General features: G+C 43.5%; 2 protein-coding genes across 9 annotated transcripts in view; both read left to right on the top strand.

Annotated features, from left to right (window-relative positions):
• tmcc1a (transmembrane and coiled-coil domain family 1a) overlaps positions 1-9,670 on the top strand; it is a 49,763-nt gene extending 40,093 nt beyond the window's left edge. For 7 of the 8 annotated variants that reach the window (XM_030732989.1, XM_030732990.1, XM_030732987.1 and 4 more), the window contains 4 exons: positions 2,011-2,268; positions 2,501-3,192; positions 4,437-4,572; positions 7,442-9,670. In XM_030732989.1, the coding sequence (XP_030588849.1) occupies positions 2,011-2,268; positions 2,501-3,192; positions 4,437-4,572; positions 7,442-7,756 (1,401 nt within the window). In that variant the 3' untranslated portion in view covers positions 7,757-9,670. Of the gene's footprint in view, positions 1-531; positions 774-2,010; positions 2,269-2,500; positions 3,193-4,436; positions 4,573-7,441 lie in introns of those variants that run through there. The other variant, XM_030732992.1, reaches the window with a different exon arrangement.
• Positions 9,671-11,560: 1,890 nt separating this feature from the next.
• plxnd1 (plexin D1) overlaps positions 11,561-18,248 on the top strand; it is a 71,983-nt gene continuing 65,295 nt past the window's right edge. Inside the window, exons 1-2 of the mRNA XM_030732773.1 lie at positions 11,561-12,886; positions 16,907-17,083. Of these exons, the coding sequence (XP_030588633.1) occupies positions 11,675-12,886; positions 16,907-17,083 (1,389 nt within the window). The 5' untranslated portion in view covers positions 11,561-11,674. The remainder of the gene's footprint in view (positions 12,887-16,906; positions 17,084-18,248) is intronic.

Raw genomic sequence — 18,248 nt, 5'->3', positions numbered from 1 at the left:
TTGTAAGTCAGTCGTATTCTCATAAGTGCCTAATATTGATCAGCATGCTCTAACCTGTCAAAATGGGAGTGCCTAATTTGGAAAATTGCTTTAGTAAGTATTGCATAAATGTGTAAGTACAATTTACTGTTGGTCACAGTAGAGCACATTTGAAATATTTCTTGCTGGTAGGAATAAAAATCTGTAAAGTAAGTAGTAACTACAGCTTTTGAATGAATGTAGTGGAGGAGGTAGCATGAAGCTGAAATTTTCTAGAAGTTATGCCCTTTTTAACAGTACTTGAGTAAATATAGGTTATAAAGTTACTACTTAATTGCCAGCTACAGAGAACTGGACCAGATCAGTTGAGTCATGCAATGACAGACAAAGCTTTTGTGGCCTGATCTATTGTCAGGCTCCCAATTGGGTTGATTTCTTGCAAAGTGAGTCACGAGTGTAAGAAAAGATGCCAGGTAAAGCAATGCGCTCTCTCTGACAGCTGCTAGAAGGGTGATGTCATCCCTCGGCTCTGAGGGGAGGGAGTAGAGGAGCGGGGGGCGGAGCTCCAGGCTCTACCCGGTACACTGAGTTTCAGGTGCGCTTCAACTTTCACAACAAGTCGCCGGTAGAGTTAGAGTGGTATGAGCTTACAGAGCGAAACTTCACTGAATCGGCGCAAATCGGCAGAATTAGGCTTTAACGAAAGTGTGAGCCGTACAGATGAAAAAATACAACTCGCTTTCCCTGTGTGGACAATGCACTGGGAAAAAGTTCTCCGTTTGACCAACGGAAAGGTGAGCGCAGCTTTGTTTAGGGTTTTGTTTTTTGTTTTTTTGGGGGGGGTGGGGGGTGCAAAAAATGAGCTATCAAAGACTTTATTTTGGGCACTCTTTCTGTGTCACTGTTCGCATGGAAAGCTTTTAATCAGGAGCTTTAGTTTCTCCCGGATACGTTGTGGTTTCTGTTGTTGACTATAGAATCTGTCATCTATTAGTCATGCCGCTCAAAATGCAGGTGAGCGTCTGGTGCTTTGGTTTTTACCGGTTATGGTGCGGCAGTAGGGAGGGTTTGAATTGTAAATACTCGGATGAATAACCAGAGTGTATAACTCCCTTATGTGTGTATTAGGTGTGTGTGTGAGTTTGGCCTTCCTTCTGAACCCCCATGATATGGTGTGAGGTCCAGATGATTATTTTGTGTGAATACTAAGTGATGAGAAGAATATTTTCATCACAGTCTCTCCCTAAGGCTTGGCAATGTTCTTTCGGTTCTTCCCCTGAGGTGTTTGAGGAAATGAATCACGCCAGCGACCTGTGATTGAAGGTGTTAGATTCATCATCATCTCAGATAGAGTGGTCTAGTTTCAGAAAAATAGAGGGAAACCCAATTTAGATGGTGTCTAGATTTTACACCAATGCTTTGTGGCCTATTGATAAAATCGTGTCATTTACAAAAGGAAACAGGCAAATATGTGAAACTGTTTTAAACCAAAATCTAATATTTTGCCAATCTTGTCCTGGGTTTTTGCTTCCTGAACAACAAAATCTGAGACCAGGCTCCTTTTTGGTTTTTTTGGCTTGTTCTTTTGTTTTGTTTTGGGGGATTTTTTTTGTTTATTTTGTTTTGTTTTTTGTCAGCCCCAGATTCATATCTGGAAAAACTGAGCTGTGTTTTGTGTAGATGCGCTGAAAATTACAAGTTACTTTGTTTCCACTTTCTTTTCCTTGCAAAGCGTTAAATACAAAATCAATACTTACTTGGCATCTTCCTCTTTAGTGAGAATGACCGCAAGTGGCCTGTTCAACCGACTCAATTAGCCCTCTTTCCAGTCTGCAGGCTACAGAAATGCAGAAGCTACTTTTTTTTTTTTAACATGTCAGCAAAATGACTAAAAACTCACATATTGCAACTCACCCTTTTTTCTTCCCCATCTCACTCTCTTTTTTGTTTTCCTCTCAAATCCTTTGTTTGCTCCCCTTACCCTTTACCTACTTCAATCTCTCCTTGCTTTTTCCTCTTGCATCGGTTCAGATTGACCGTCTGGAAGTGAGCGGGCTAGGCCAAGCACCTCTGTCTGTTTCATGTGGGGCAGACAGTTCGTTCCCGGGGGGTGAGGATATCACCCCAGACCCTCAGCGCACCAAGCAGGCCATCGCCCAGCTGCAACAGAAGATCCTCAAGCTCACGGAGCAGATTAAGATTGAGCAGACAGCCAGGGATGATAATGTTGCTGAGTACCTCAAACTGGCCAACAATGCCGACAAACAGCAAAGCACACGCATCAAACAGGTGAAATTATTATTTTTTTTAAAGCTGGTACCTCATTGCCTTGTGTTTTTAAGATTAGGCTGGTAAGATTAGCACATAATTAGTGTATAAACACTAAACCTATTTAATCTTTTTTTTTTACCTTAGATTTTACTTAGAGGTCAGGAGGGAACTTACTAAATACATTTAAGTAGATAATTGCAGACTAATGTGTATTTAACTGACTAATAAAATCCTGTCCTGTGGCTTTCAGGTTTTTGAGAAAAAGAACCAGAAGTCAGCACAGACCATCCAGCAGCTGCAAAGGAAACTAGAGCACTACCACCGGAAACTGCGGGAAGTGGAACACAACGGTATCCCACGCCAGCCCAAGGATGTTCTGCGGGACATGCAGCAGGGCCTGAAGGATGTCGGAGCCAAAGTCACAGGCTTCAGTGAGGGAGTGGTGGATAGTGTCAAGGGTGGCCTCTCCAGCTTCTCACAGGCCACCCACTCTGCTGCTGGTGCAGTCGTCTCCAAACCCCGGGAGATCGCTTCCCTTATTCGCAACAAATTTGGCAGTGCTGATAATATCCCTTCGCTTAAAGACTCTCTGGACGACCCTTCAGTGGAAGAAGGTGTGACATGTACTGGTGGACGTTCTCTGGGTAGCGCTGGGCATCACTTCCAATCCAGTCCAAAGTATGGCAGTGAGGATGACTGCTCTAGTGCTACATCAGGCTCTGCAGGGGCAAACAGCACAACAGGGGCCCCCGGGGGTCCACCAAGTTCCAAGGGAAACACACTGGAGAGGAGCCAGAGCTCCAGCTTTGATATGCTGCTGCAGGAGCTGCAGGAGTTGAGGGAGGGCCAGGCAAGGCTAGAGGAGAGCCTGGAAGGCTTGAAGAGCCACTATCAAAGAGACTACACAGTTGTTATGCAAGCGCTGCAGGAAGAACGCTTCAGGTAAAGAGAAAAAAAAAAAATAGAACTTACCAGAATGTTTGTACCATACGTGCCTGAAGTGTGTAACACAAGAAATCCCCGCAAATGTCAACAGCGGTAATCAGGAATAACTTACTATAGTTAGAAACACATTTCTGGAAGCATACTTGTCATTCACATTGCTATTCATCATCACAACACTCACCCTGCTTGTGCAGCAGAGAGAGATTTTTATCAGCATTAGCTCACAGTAGACAAGAAACTTTTAACCTGCATTTCATCAGCATTATCATCAGAGCAGCTTGCATTATATTCTTCTTCTAAATTCATTCTCAAAGCACATTGCCAGTGTCACATGCATTTTTCAGACTTGGAGTATCATTTTTTTTTCTTGTTTTATTCTTCACTGCTTTATTCACAGTGTAAGTTTTGTTGTGAGCAGCAGTTGACTTGTAAACTGAGAACAACACAAAAGTGCATAAGTTTTAAAACTGCAGGGCACAAAGCTTGAGGTGAGATCTAATGAGCGGCTTGAATAGTAAAAGAAACACAAGCATTTTTCTTCCTAAAATGTCCAAGTTCAGAGTGGTCTGTTTGTCCTCTTAGACCAAAATAATTCCAACAGAGATAAATGGCGACTAAGCAGCTATTTTCCACCTTCCCAAGGGGGAATAGACCCTCGGAAACCCATAATGTTGCTAAAAACTCCTCAAAAACCGAGTCCATGAGAAGATCTGAGAAACTCCTAAAATGTGAATATCTCATTGAGTGCTACAGTTATTTCATTATGAACATTTCTAAAGATTAAAAAAAAGAAGGGCAGGGAAAATGTTTAAATCATGTGTCACTCTGCATATACACTATTTGCTGGTTATTTTACCTGCCTGTTAAATTATCTTAAAAATAAGAAACAGACAAACATATGCATGAGCTACCTAATGCCTATTCTTGTCCTGTGCTGTCCATCCAGCTGTATGTGCCTGCCAAAATAAACAGCGGTATAGATCCCTCGCCTTTTGTTGGGCACACTTCCCATTGGTCAGTCTAATACTGCTGAGTCTCTTCTGATAGGCCAGTTGAATCAGCAGATGAGCAAGCATATCCTAATCTCGTCAGGGCGAGTCATCAGCTCAGTCAGGTGCCATGTGGTCAGATGCCTCCAGGGTTTATTTCTACTAATTCCCGCATGTGTTTCTTTGTCTAAGCTAATTATGCCACAGACTCTCACATGTGTTTGTGTGTGCTTCCTTTACTTGTGTGTTCAGGTGTGAGCGTCTGGAGGAACAGCTGAACGATCTAACAGAACTTCACCAGAATGAGATCCTCAACCTTAAACAGGAGCTGGCCAGCATGGAGGAGAAGATCGCCTACCAATCGTACGAGCGAGCCAGAGACATCCAGGTTTGTAATTCCACAAGCACACCACCACCCCCACCCATTTTATCATGATAATCCGTTTCATTTTGATTCACAGATATAGATGAGAATAAAGCAAAGCGCTGATAAACAGCAAAACACTGCAAAACAGCTGATAAATGCATACCAGTGACGACAGCTAGAATTCAGAATTTATACATAGCTCAGTGCCACACAGATTTGTCTCAACGGGCTTTTTATTCTGTCCAACTTAGAGAACTCCACCCACAAAAAAACCCAAGATGGGCAGACATGAAACAGATGTAATGTGAACAAAATAGACCTAAATAAATTGGGATGGAAGAAGGTAGACTGTAAACATAGGAACAATATCCAACTTGGAAACTTGTCAACTATCCTCCTACGGGATATTTTAAAGGGTTAGTGATTATTATTATTATTATTATTATCATCATCATCACTGGACATTTATTTGAGTGAGCTATTCATCCTTGACATATGTTGGTGTTTTATTAAAATTCAGAGTAGCTGTCACAGGGCAGATGTCAGCATCAGTAAAATTTTAAAAATTATATCTGAACTGGTGACATCATTATGAGTTCACAGAGGAATGCGAGACATGTAGTGGGGTTTTTTTTTGTGTGCGTGTTCTTTTTTTTTTTTTTTTTCACAGCAGTGCTTCCATTTAAGTGTTTTTGTGACTAATGCTTCCATCATCAGCAAGTCACATGCCCCCAACTTCAAAGCACACTCCCCTCATACAGGATTAGCATTATCAGAGGACCTCATATCATTTAGAAATCAGCCCCCACGCCTGTTTTTCTGCGCAGTGCATTTGCACCAAAAAGACAAAGTCTTTGCTTTACTCGAACAACTGAAATCGGCAGCTACAGACCTGAAGTTACCATTAGGAGGCTGCCATGTAATAAATGTTAAGCCTTGTTGAGCAAAATGTTCCTTACTGAATACATACTTTTCTAATAGATTTAAACCTGCTCGTCCTCCGACTCAGTCACCACACTGTGTAGCAGCACCAGCCCATCTGGATTTGAATCCAAAACGCTGACTTTAATTTACTAAATTCATCAAAATGCCAGTTCATATTGGATTAATATTATCACAGGACCTCTGTGTTTGACGAAATAGAGTAAGTCATTTTTGGTGGAATTTTTTTTTTACTTTACAAATGACAGACATGAATGATTCATACAAGATCACAGAAGACTTCTGCAATTATTATATATTGTTAGAGGTCCCCTGTTTGGTTAGTCCCATATGATTTGGGCTTTAACAGTGCCAAAGCAGCAGCAGTAGAGCAATTACATTTTAGAATGTGTTGCGCATTAGTGTTACTTTTCCTATTTGCAGCATTACACTTTATTCTGTCCACTTATATACTAGAGCTAAAATGGGTCCGTGTTGGAATAATGGAAGTGTCTGTTTTGATGGGGCCTTTTCTGCCTTCCTGTCTTAAGCAGCTAAGGCAGGCTGGCCAGACTAAATCTGAAGGTGTCAATCTTGAGTTAAACTGAAGTTTTGAGGTGGGAACACACACCCTCCATCAGTTAAAGGCCTTATCTCATTGTGTGTGTTGATTCTGTAAACAGGATGAGTTCAAGTTTGTCCATCAGCTTTGCTGTTTTTTCAAAATATTACCCATTCCTTGGAAATGGCTCACACTGCTTTTGTCCTTTCCTCCTGTCCGTGAGGGCTAAGGTGTGTTTTGTACAACTGTCCCTGTATAACCCTTTTTCACGTCTCATGTTCCCATGACAGCAGTTCCCTTCCGTCACAGCAGGGGGTGGTAGAGCTCCATGAAATATATTTATGCAATCAATCACATCAGTCCCTTTATATTTGTAAAGCACCTTTCGTCAAGATGGCTGGAGTTCAAAGTACTTCATAATTGTGTTTTTATAACTGACATGCCAGTGATAGGACATAATAAATGCTATAAAATAAAGCAATAAAGATAAATTAAAAGCTAGATCAGATCAATTAAAAAAAAACAAAGCATCATAAAATAAAATTGCATAAACTTTTACAGCAGAAAGTAGAATAAAGCTATTAAAATACACAAACACGCACACACTAAAACAATATAAATAAATATAAATATAAAAATGACTTAATGCTGATTTAAACAGCGTGTGTAATTTAAGGCTGCAGAGCTGTGACGCATTTGCCTGCATGAGTAAAAAGCTATGCATCGCTTTCTCTGTGAGAGAGAAAGGGTCACTCTTTATAATATTTTTGAATTGATAAAAGCCAAACTTAGAGATCAATTTCACATGAGCCCTAAAGTTGAGATCTGAATCCAAGATCACAACTTGGTTGTTGACTTAGAGTCAGTCTGAGGGAGCACAGGTTCTATTTTGAGAACAGTTTCTTTCTCTGAGCTTTCAAACCATGGACTAAAATTTCAGTTTTATCATGGGTGAGCTGTAAAATGTTTTGTGACATCCAGAACTTAATGTTTAAGATACGTTTAAACAGAGAATCAGTTGGCTCTGTGTCATCAGGAGACACGGCTGCATTAAGTTTAGTGTCATCAGCATAGCTGCTGAAAGAAATACCAGAACACTGCTGATGGGTAATATGCATAGATAATATACAGGATATTTTAGAGGTTTTGGAGAAGTTATCAATTACAGTGGCAAAAAGATAGTTTTAAAATTCATGGTATAGAAGGCAACACTCAGGCAAGTGAGAGGTTTGATGATGTTTTTGTTCAGTGCTTTTCCAAGCATGAGAAGAAAGAAATGGCAAAACCACATCTGACTTTAAATGACAGTAAGGTGTTTGCTATGTTTCTGTTGTGCTGTGGGTAAGTTCATGTATATATGTACGAGGTGACTAAGCTGGTGTTTTTCCCTCTGGGTGTCCTCTACAGGAGGCTTTGGAGGCATGTCAGACCAGGATCTCGAAGATGGAGCTCCAGCAGCAGCAACAGCAGGTGGTCCAGTTGGAGGGGCTGGAAAATGCCACAGCCCGGACCCTCCTGGGAAAACTTATCAATGTGCTGCTGGCCCTTATGGCTGTCCTTCTGGTCTTTGTTTCAACTGTGGCCAACTGTGTGGTCCCCCTGATGAAGACACGCTCACGCTCCCTGTCCACCCTGCTCCTCATCCTCCTGCTGGCCTTCCTGTGGAGAAACTGGGACGCTCTCTCGGGGTATACACACCGCGCACTGCAGCCCCCGGGATGACCAGATTACATCCAGCACATGTTGCTTTGGTGACACCAAGCGATGTAACTGTAGCTGCAGTCTACAGTCGGTTCAACTGAGCACATTCGGAAGCAGCCTGGAGCCAAGATAAAGAGAGAGAATCTAAGTGAAGACGAGAACATTCACGTTTAGGAAGAACAAGACTGTTTACATTTTTAAAATGAACTTTTGTGTTGTTATTCCTCACAGAATGCAGTATTGTACTGTTTTTACCTTTAGAGTTTAATCAATTATAATGTTATTTCTAATAATATTATTTTATTTTCAATGTTATTTTATTCAGTACCATGTAGCATTACACTCCTCTCACTCTACATGAAGGGGAGTTTAGTCAGGAAACTGGGCTGGCGAGCTGCCCCAAAGGCCCAGTCTAATTGTAGAGACATGCAAATATGAGAATGTGGTTGATTGCCTTTAGGGAAGAGAACTCTTACTTAGCTGTGATTGGTAGATTTGACCCATGGCTAAAAGCCTTTCTGGAAGTTACACCTTTCTTGCTGTGATGAAATTTGTTCAGATAGAACATTTTGAAGGATTGACCGTGACTTTTGAGTGTCATGCTGACTAGAGACTTTGTGCTTCCTTACCATGTCTAATGGCAAAGATCACATTTACTTTAAGTTAAAAAAAATGTTGAAAATAGGGAAGATTATGAATGACACAAAAACTAGAGGGGAAAGCTGAGGTGGGCTGCCTGCCATAGAAACGGCACGTAAATATACAGAAACCATCTGGCTGTTGTCTAGCATCAGCCATATTTGTAACATGTATACAGTGCTGTCATTAAGAAAATTACTTTCAAAGCAGATTTACTTTTAAAAGCAATGATAAAGGGCCTTTGTCCAAGTAAACTTAGTTTGCCGGGACAATTGGCCTCCCACCCCACCATTATGATGTGATCAGGTTAAGAAAGGGAGACCACTGGTGCTTTTCCCAGTTCTGTCTCAGAAGGATCATGAATGCTGCTGCTTCATATCTACAGTGCAAGTCATCTCTACTGCCATTCCAGTCAAATGCACATTGCCTGGATGTGACTTTATACTACTGACACAGTCTCCCTGCATGTTATCTTTCTTTCTTTTTTCCACAAGCACCCTATCTCAAGGTGTGATCACCCAGTGCCAAACTTCAGTTAGCCCAGGGATGTCTAAGCACCCAAAAGGTCCAAGCAGCAGCTGTGGCTTCTATTCAGAAATGTCATGAATGTCTCGCAGAATGTCTTTGGGAGATGCAACTTTTGTGAGGGGCAAGTAATTCGCAATCTGAAACGTGACCTTGCCTCCAAATGCTCAGCAGTGTTTTTCTACACATTTGCTTCCACGAGTACAGCTCCTTGGCTCGGCATCCAGTCTCTCTTTTACTCGCTCACTTTCTAACCTAGTCAAGGACACTACAAGATGACCTAGCACGTTAACTAGTCTGCACTGTATTTAATGCCAAGAAGCTGATTTCCTAACGACTTTGTGATCATTTGAATTGTACAGCTGCACTTTAGCACACTGATAGATAGAGTATGTGTCAGGCAGAGGCTTAAAGAGTGACAACCTTTGCGGTCTCTATCAGTCACCCTCAGTGAGACAGGAAGAGTCGACTCAGGTCGGGGACGCTGACATACTTGTCTACAGAAAAAAAAAAAAGGAATTCAGTTCTTTTTTGTCAGAATGTGAGTAAACTTGATTTCTGTCAAGTTGAACTGCAGTAAGCAGATATACTGATCTGTTAGTGATGTGTAATCAAAGGTACAATAGACAAGTCCAGAGTGAGCTGACCTCTGACCTTATCTTGTCTTTGCAACACCACCTCTGAATTTGGGTTGTGTGCTAAACCACTTCAGTGCCTTCTGATGTCCTTTTTTAAGTGTGGAATAAATAAAGTGCATTCCTGACTAATTCATGCATATTCACTAATTCTTCAAAAGTCCTCTTTGCTTTTTTTCTTGTGTGTCTGATGTTTCAGTGCGTGCCCTGCCGTTATGAGGTGTGAAGTGCTCTTTTAAGAGCTTTTGCAGATTCGTATCATAACCGCTAGATGGAGATCGTTTACCTGCAATAGCCTTGATGTTTCTCTTGTATGAAAAGCTCTGCTCATTTTGTGTGAATGGTCTGCTCTAAGGGTGGGGTGAAAAGGTGTCACTCCTTATCAGGAAGGAAACAGATTCCGAGGAAGGTCTCCTAATGCCAAAAGTTAGAATGTGCAGTAACGGATAATATTTTTATTATAAACAGTCGCGATCGGGTGTACCCCACTTTATTCTACTGTAATCCTCGCACACGGAGCCTAATTCCGTTCAGTGTCGTTTTTGATTGAGCTGCACCAAACCGCAGCGGTCACGCCTCACTATGGATATTTGACGCTTATAGTTCTGACCCAGACTGCGCCTTGTCGCTGCGTCCGTGCCAGACCTCATCGTAGCCCATGACTCCTCACTCCCTAATGAAAGTCCGCGCTTACATGCACGCGCACAGTGTCGATACTATTAGGCTCATTCATTGTGCTACGCACTTGGGGGGTCATTACACTGCACTTTATCAGAGCACTTTGCTCCTTTTCTACACTGCCAGATTTGATGCGCATGGCTATACGCCAAGGTAAACACGGAGCGCACTTATCTGCCCAACTGAAAGCTGCAAGTGGTGACTGAAGGGGGGGTAGGGGCGGGGGAGTGGGTTTGTCCCCAGAGGAGTGCGCAGTAAATAGGCACAAGCGATTGCACGCGATTTAGCATCAACTTTAATTATTTCATGTATTCAGAGATAACACTTTTCTCGGGCTCCCCTGCAAACTGATTTATGCAGCGTCTGACTCTCTCGTTGTCTTTCCCCGACTAGGAGTCATTCATTTTCTATTCAGAGATGTGAGCATGTGCACACTCCGTCGAGAAAGCCAAAAAAAAAAAAAAAAAAAAAGCTAACCATATTCGTGCGTTTTTGAGTGTGGGCACATGTGTTGCGCTTGAATATTTATGAGGTAAAACGTGCAAAAGCAGTGTTGGATAGATGTGAATGTCAAAAACCGGAAAGGTGTGCTGATGTGCCCATCTGGTAGCACTTTCACGGTCCTTACTGCGCCGTATGTGCCCAAAACGAAACCCACCGGATCTGCAGAACTAATCTGAGAGCCGAGGGACCGGGAAGCACAGGAGGTGGGATTGTGACCCGCCATTAACCCCAAGATGAACCACGCGGAACCACACACGGGTGGAGACTCATCAAGTGTCTCACCTTGAAGGGAGATGATCATTACGACTTCATATGGCACGGCTTCACATTATGTAAAAAAAAAATAATAATAGTTATTGAATCTAAGTGAATGAAAAGAATCAGGATCAGGTTCTAATCAACGAACAAAGATCAATCACAGCAGACTGGCCTGACAGAGCGCTTTGATGGGACGTTCCATTAGAGGGAGGCAGTGCCATTTTTCAGGGTTAATGAGTTAACGCCCCTGCTCATAACAGAGCCCAGGTTTACTAATATTTGTAATCTATAAATGCTTTGGTTGTTAATACATATATATTGAAATAACACAGGGCTGAAACCTGACTCAAAATAAGTTTGTCCGTTGTGCGGACATGTCAGTGCCCAGAAAATACGCACCAAATCAACTGGAACTATTTATTCCTTGTCTATTGTGTCAAGATGATTAAAATATCACCCCGGCGTTGTGGCTCAATTTGCCCCAGGAGAGAAGCTGCTGAGCTGCACAGTAGGTAGAGAGGGACAGAGGAGGCAGCCTGAAAAGGAAGCACGACTCGCTTATCGCGTCACTGTGGGTTTAGGCGTTGAGCAGGAAACAGCTTTTCCTCTCGGGTTGTCGCAGTAGGAACAAACACACATTTTTGTCTTTGCTCAATGCACCCCTCGGCACAGAACACGCGGAAGCCGGTCAGAAGGAAAAATGCCTCCTTCGATAGAGATAGCCGTTCTGCTTCTCGGCGTCCTGGCTTTGGAGACGCGCCGGAGTGCCAGCGCGCTGCACATCCAACAGGCATTCGCGTCTCCAAATCAGACCAATAACTTCGTGGTGGATGCGGTGTCCAGAAAAGTCTACCTGGCTACGGTTAACACAATTTACCAGCTGAATGGGACCTTGACAGTTGAAGTGGAGAAAAGGACTGGACCGGTGGAGGACAACCTGTTGTGCCATGCGCCACAGCTTCCCCAGGCTCCTTGCGAGCATCCCAAATCCCTCACTGACAACTACAACAAGCTCCTTAAACTGGACCGCGAACAAGGGGTCGTGGTTGTGTGCGGATCCGTGTATCAAGGCTTTTGTGAGCTCAGAAAAATTGAGAATATTTCAGAGATAGCGGTGGAGTTCCCATCCCAGGGTGAAAAGACTGTTTTCCCCAGCATGCTGAACATCGCTGCCAATCACCCGAACGCATCCACGGTGGGGCTCATCTTAAAGAGCCACGGAGGAAACACCCGGCTTCTCGTTGGGGCGACGTACACAGGGGCTGGAACCCAGTTTTTCCCAAAGAACCACAGTAAAGAGGACCTGCGGTTTGAAAACACCCCGGAGATTGCAATCCGCTCCTTGAACATCAAGGATTTACCCAGACTTTTCACCTATGACATTAATCCCTCTGAGGATAACGTATTCAAGATCAAACAAGAGGATAAAACCAAAAATAAACTGAACTTCGTACACGCTTTCATCCAGAAGACTTATTCATATATCGCCTTCAACAATGATGCGAAAATGGGCCTCAAGGAGAGCCAGCCCAACAGCATCCTCGCGAGGATATGTCTGGATACCGATAACCCCCGAAAACCCAGCGGGCCGGAGAGCAGGAAGCTCACTGAATCGTACATCCAGATGCCTTTACAATGTGGATTTAACGGGAACAATTTCAAACGGGTGTTGTCCATGTACCCCGCGGAGATCCACGCAGGTGAGGGGAAAAGCCCTGAGCCGTACTTGTTTGGAGTGTTTTCTAAGGGAGACAGAAAGTCTGCACTTTGCGCTTTCAAGTTTAGAGACATCGAGGAGGAGATACGGCAAGGCCGCAGGAACTGCTCCAACTCTCCCAGCAGCGACGTTCAGGTGCTGGACAGCGTCATCCAGGGCTCCGGGGCAGCCTGCGTCCAGAAGGGAAACCTTGTGGTAAGGGCGCTGTACGCATGTAATCGGACAGTATAAAAATATTTAATGTTCGCTCACTTTGATTAGATTTTATTTCTACATGTTAACGAAAGATATGCATTCTGTCGAATAAAATTCATTCTAAAAAGTCGCATAGGCTTTGTTGAAAATGAAAATGATCCCAATAATTAGTTAATACAAATAAATATCTTCATAGGGAAGAGAGGGAAGATTCAGAACAATGAAACAGTGAAATCGGCGTCACCTAAAGATTCTCTGCTTCATTATTAGGCCCGAGCCGACGAAGTCTCGGCGAGGAGCCTATTGGATTCACTATGCCACATACCCCAAAATGCGTTAAAATCCCCACGGTCGCATGGGACGCGGTCGCCAGTGACCCCTGACCTCATAGGGACGTGGGTCAGGACGAGACGTTTCCGAAAAGGTATGCGTCGGGGTGACCGGGAAAACGCCTAATTGTTTTTGCTCGAATTCTCCATTATTCTTTATTATTATTATTATTTTTCTTTATTATTATTATACTTTCTCTCTCTTTGAACCTAAATTTGACCCCCTGAACATGCGCGAAAAGTCACCATTTTTTGCATGGTGGTCAGGTCTGGCGAAAAATTACGTATTTTAATGTCGCCACAAACTAACTCCAAAACACGGCTCCACAGCGCCCCCTGGAAATTTCATTTTTCGGGGCCCTTATGGGAGAGGCCAAATTCAAGTTTGCCCTAGAGTCATGAAATTCTCGTCACACATAGAGCATGTCTGGACAAACAATAAATCCTCTTGAGGCACCCCTCCATGACCCACAGGAAATCCACCAGGTTGACTTGAAATTTGGCTTTCGCCGAGTCAGCAATTTCGCTCACCTTGCATTTGCGCGAACTTCTCCTAGAGCATTTGACCCACAAACACCAAAATGGCTCAGCATCATTTAGAGACATAGGGCATCTAAAGTTATCGAAGGCTTCGTATTCAATTCAATGGTCTTGTCACACTAGGCCCCTGAAGTTGGCCTTCGTTTGACCAAAAACTCCGGTCCTCTTTCCTGCCATCAATCGCACATGTCTTGCCCGATCTGCCCCAAAATGGAATCATTTATGAACACACCTACACTGAATCCATAAGTGCAGAAACCACGTCGATTGATGCCATAGCGCCCCCTACAGAACAAAATGAAAATTTGTATGGGGGTCCACAAAATTAGTTTCTCTGGTATGCATGAAAATTTTTTTACACCATCTTCAGATCCTCCTGGTCAGAAAAGGCAATCAGACCTATGCCCAATTTTGCACGCCACACGCGCCACCACACCGCAAATGTGCGTTGCGTTTATATGGGGAGCCAACAATTTACTTTCTCAGAAATGCATGCAATTCGAGACAAACATTCTGTACCCCAGCACGATCAAAAAAGTCAATGACACCCATGCCCACATTCCCACAGGAAATCCGCTAGCTTGGCTTGAAATTCTGTTTTTGCCAATTTTGCACTGTTGGACACCTCAAATTTGCTCGAACTTCTCCTAGGGCATTTGACGCGCTAACACCAAAATGGCTCTGCATCATCTAGAGACATAGGGCATCCAAAGTTATCGAAGGCTTCGTATTCAATTCAACGGGCTTGTCACATGAGGCCCCTGAATTTGGCGTTCGTTTGACCAAAAATTCCCGTCCTCTTTCCTGTCATCAATCGCACGTGCTTTGCCCGATCGGCCCCAAAATGGAATCATTTATGAACACACCTACACTGAATCCATAAGTGGAGACACAATGGCGATTGCTGCAATAGCGCCCCCTGCAGAAGAAACTGAAATTTTGTATGGAGGTACACCGCATTAGTTTCTTTGAAATGCATGAAAATTGTTTTACATGTTCTTCAGATACTCCTGATCAGAAAACTCAATCAGACCTATGCCCTATTTTGCACGCTGCAGCCGTGACCACCACCCGAATGTCACGATGACGTCACTATGGAGAAACCACAACCTTGTCACACGTATTGCGCAATCACTCACGCACTCTTTCTGCACTTTGCTTGCAATTTCCTTTCCCTTATGTACTGGACAAGACTTAATTTAGATTTGTGGATTCAGAGCAACAAGTGCACTAGTGCCCCCTACAGATGGAACAAAAGCATTAGATGGTGGGAATCACATTTAGGTTTTCTGAAATGCATGAAAAAAGGTAGAAAACTTCGCAACAGTCAAATAGATAGATTCAACGGTGTTATCATGTCCATCCTTGCCAAGATTTTCATCTTTTGCCAGTGGGGATTACATTTGGCAGAACAGGTGGCTCTCTGACAGCTTGAAGGGGGATCTCAGGTGGCTCGCAGGTGGGTTGCAGGCTGTTTGCAGGGCAGGTTGTTCGCAGGGAAGGCAGGTCGCAGGTTGCAGGAGCAGCGGCTCTCAGGCGGCATGCAGTGGGGTTTGCGGGGCTCGCAGGTGGCTGGCTGGAGATTTGCGGAGCTCGTAGGTGGCTCGCTGGGGGTTCGCGGGGGCTCACTTGCGGCTCGCGCTGGGTTTGGCGGTCGCGCAGGCAGCGAGGGCCGTAAAACGCCGCTTGCGGCTTTAATTTTATATGTTGTTACTTATATGTTGTTATCTATTCACTTTCAAAACAATACTGGGTGCCAAAACATGCTTCTCCAGTAAACCTGCTTGAGATTTATGAAAGCTTTTGGCCACTACAGTTGTTCAGGCGGCAATGAGATTTATTCCCTCCTGTCTGCTATTACTCTCTGACAGTTTCCATTTATGCTTACAAACAGTTATCCTTTTTAACCCTGAAGCTGTTGACTTGGAGAGAGGATCTCCCATGTCAGGAATAGAGGTCATGATAGCTGGAAAGACACTCCAGAGCCATACTGAGGGTTGTGGGAAGGGTGAGGCTACTCTCACATCCAGCAACTCCCACTTTTATTAAATGTGAACATAGTAAGGGGTCAGTAGTTTATTTTGTTTTCCAGTTAAACTCCAGACATTTTTTACTGAGCGTGTGCTGCCAACTGTAATTCAACCCTAAATTTAGCACAGTTTAACTGATAAATAGCTGCTCTGTTTCAAGCACAGGATCAAATCTTATCACGTGTATATAATTACAAGCTTTCTACTTGTAAGTGTGTCCTCAAGGAAAATTTAGTTTTGCATTCATGGTGTCTGATTCATAGTGTCTGATAATAAAGGCGAAGAAGGCTTCATACAGTTTCACAGGAATGCAGAGAATTTCCAGATATTCATTGTGGTGGTTTTGACTGACAGACTTGAGGTCAAAGGAGGCTGTCTCGCCACCACTGTGCTGTCAGGTCAGGAAGTTGCCCTCCTCACTGGCACTGACTTGTTTGGTGTGGCCCCGAGGCCGCTCCTCTCGTGACCAGTTTTCCAAATACCACCTCCAGTGGCCCACAGACCCTTTCTGAGATAGACAGCTGCTTAGTTCAAAGTGATTTTGTGTTCTTTTTTTTTCTCTTGCTGCAATGCAACCTACTTACAACTTTTTTCATTTATGTAGCTGTGGCCGTTGAAATGTGATCTTTTTGTAGTCGACAGTTTGAAGGCCAGCACTGAGGGAAAGCCAGACACAATTTATGATAAGAGAGACGATGCCTCGAGCAGAGGGGCCCATGGGAAAAGACTCTACAAATATCCAGTGTGCTTAATTTCTTTTTTTTTTTTTTTCTGTGTGCTCTAAAATATTCAGAGAAATCCCAATAGATCCTGGTGCTCATCCAAGTGCAGCACTAATGTTTTATCATTGCCCACTGAGGATTTGACAAAAGCAAAGTCTTATGAGTGTTGAAGACCCTTATGAGCCAATTTCAAGTATTCACTGAGATGTCTGAAAAGTGATTTAGCAGAATGAGCAGCGCCAATGTGATAGCTACTATCAGTGCTTGTTTTCCACGACACTTTCATCACCCACTCCTCCTTTTGTACTCAGCTCTCTCCGTCTTCTAATCTTCATGCCGTGCTTTCATATGAAAGCTGATGAGAACTTATCTTTCTCTCTCATTCTGTCTGTGTTCTAGTTGCAGTCCGAGCAGCTGGACTGCGGTGCAGCCCACCTGCAACACCCACTGGCTTTACGGAGGCCCCTTAGGGCCATTCCTCTGTTTGAAGGCACAAGTTTCAGTTCAGTCTCTGTGGACAACGTACAAAACCACACCGTGGTTTTTCTGGGAACCAGTAATGGAAGACTTCGTAAGGTGAGACTGACGCACACATGAGTGCACACACACACACACTTGTGATTGAGAACTTTCTAAACAAGCCTAACCTCAACCGCTGAATGGAGTTATTATTTTTAATGTAATTGAGCCTCGAAGCTTGGAAAAATTCTAACATTACCAGTTATGTAGTGCTGCTCTGATGTGGCTGCTGAGTCTTACAATAAACCAAACCTGGGTGTGTGATGAAACACTTTGAGCTGCCACAGGACAAGTAGGAATGTCTGCTTTCATCTTGCATTGTCACCACCCAACCGACCCCCTTGTTCCATTCATCCATGACCCATCCTGGACCTTGTATAGTCCTAATCGTGTGTTTTAATGTCTCTCAAACTATTATCTGAGAGATCACAAGAAAGCTATTTAACAGCGGTTGACAGCTTATGACTCAGTCCCACCATGTGTTGTTCTGCAGTCTCAACTATTAAACATCTGCAGAAGTTCCAGCTTGTGAAAACCTTTCCTGTCCAATTACCAGAATTCCTTAATTTTGTCTCAGCCACATTCCTCGTCACCCCTGACTGAGCTTCCTAAGCAGCAGATCTGCCTGCAAATGCAACTAGCTGCACTTCAGCTGTCTGTGAAAACAACACAAGCTGACTGTGAAAGCTTTCTGACCCCATGGTTTTGCATTAGCCTAGTACCTTTCACAATATTAAACCCATTCTGCTGTCGGGTGTTTTGTTTAGGCCTGCTAAAAGAACTCCCCGTTTTCCTCCCCAGATGAAGGCAACGCTTTCGCCCCAGCTGAGCACGCAGTAATTGGTTTTTGGATGGTTTATAGCGGATGCACCACACTGGTCGGCATGCTGTAAGCAGCGGTGTGTATGAGTGTGTTTGCATGTGTCTGTTTGCTTGATTGCAGGTCTGACTGTGTTTTTAGGTGTTTGACTTTGTCTGCAGGCCAGTGTGAGTGGTATAGTGATTTCATGTGTTTACTCAGATGAATGCATACCTTGTGATTATGTGCTGCGTGTGTCGACCTTGTTGTATAGGAAGTGTAGTATTTCAGTGACCTTGGGAAACAACATGCTTTGTGCTTTTATCTTTATGTGTCTTTCACTGTTTGCCTATGTATCTGTGTGTGTGTGTGTGTGTGTGTGTGTGTGTGTGTGTGTGTGTGTGTGTGTGTGTGTGTGTGTGT

Source organism: Archocentrus centrarchus, chromosome 7, assembly GCF_007364275.1.
Source record: "Archocentrus centrarchus isolate MPI-CPG fArcCen1 chromosome 7, fArcCen1, whole genome shotgun sequence".
NCBI classification, from domain to species: Eukaryota; Metazoa; Chordata; class Actinopteri; order Cichliformes; family Cichlidae; genus Archocentrus; species Archocentrus centrarchus.
Note: the sequence above shows the minus strand (reverse complement) of the source record. Positions and strands in the feature narration are given on the sequence as shown.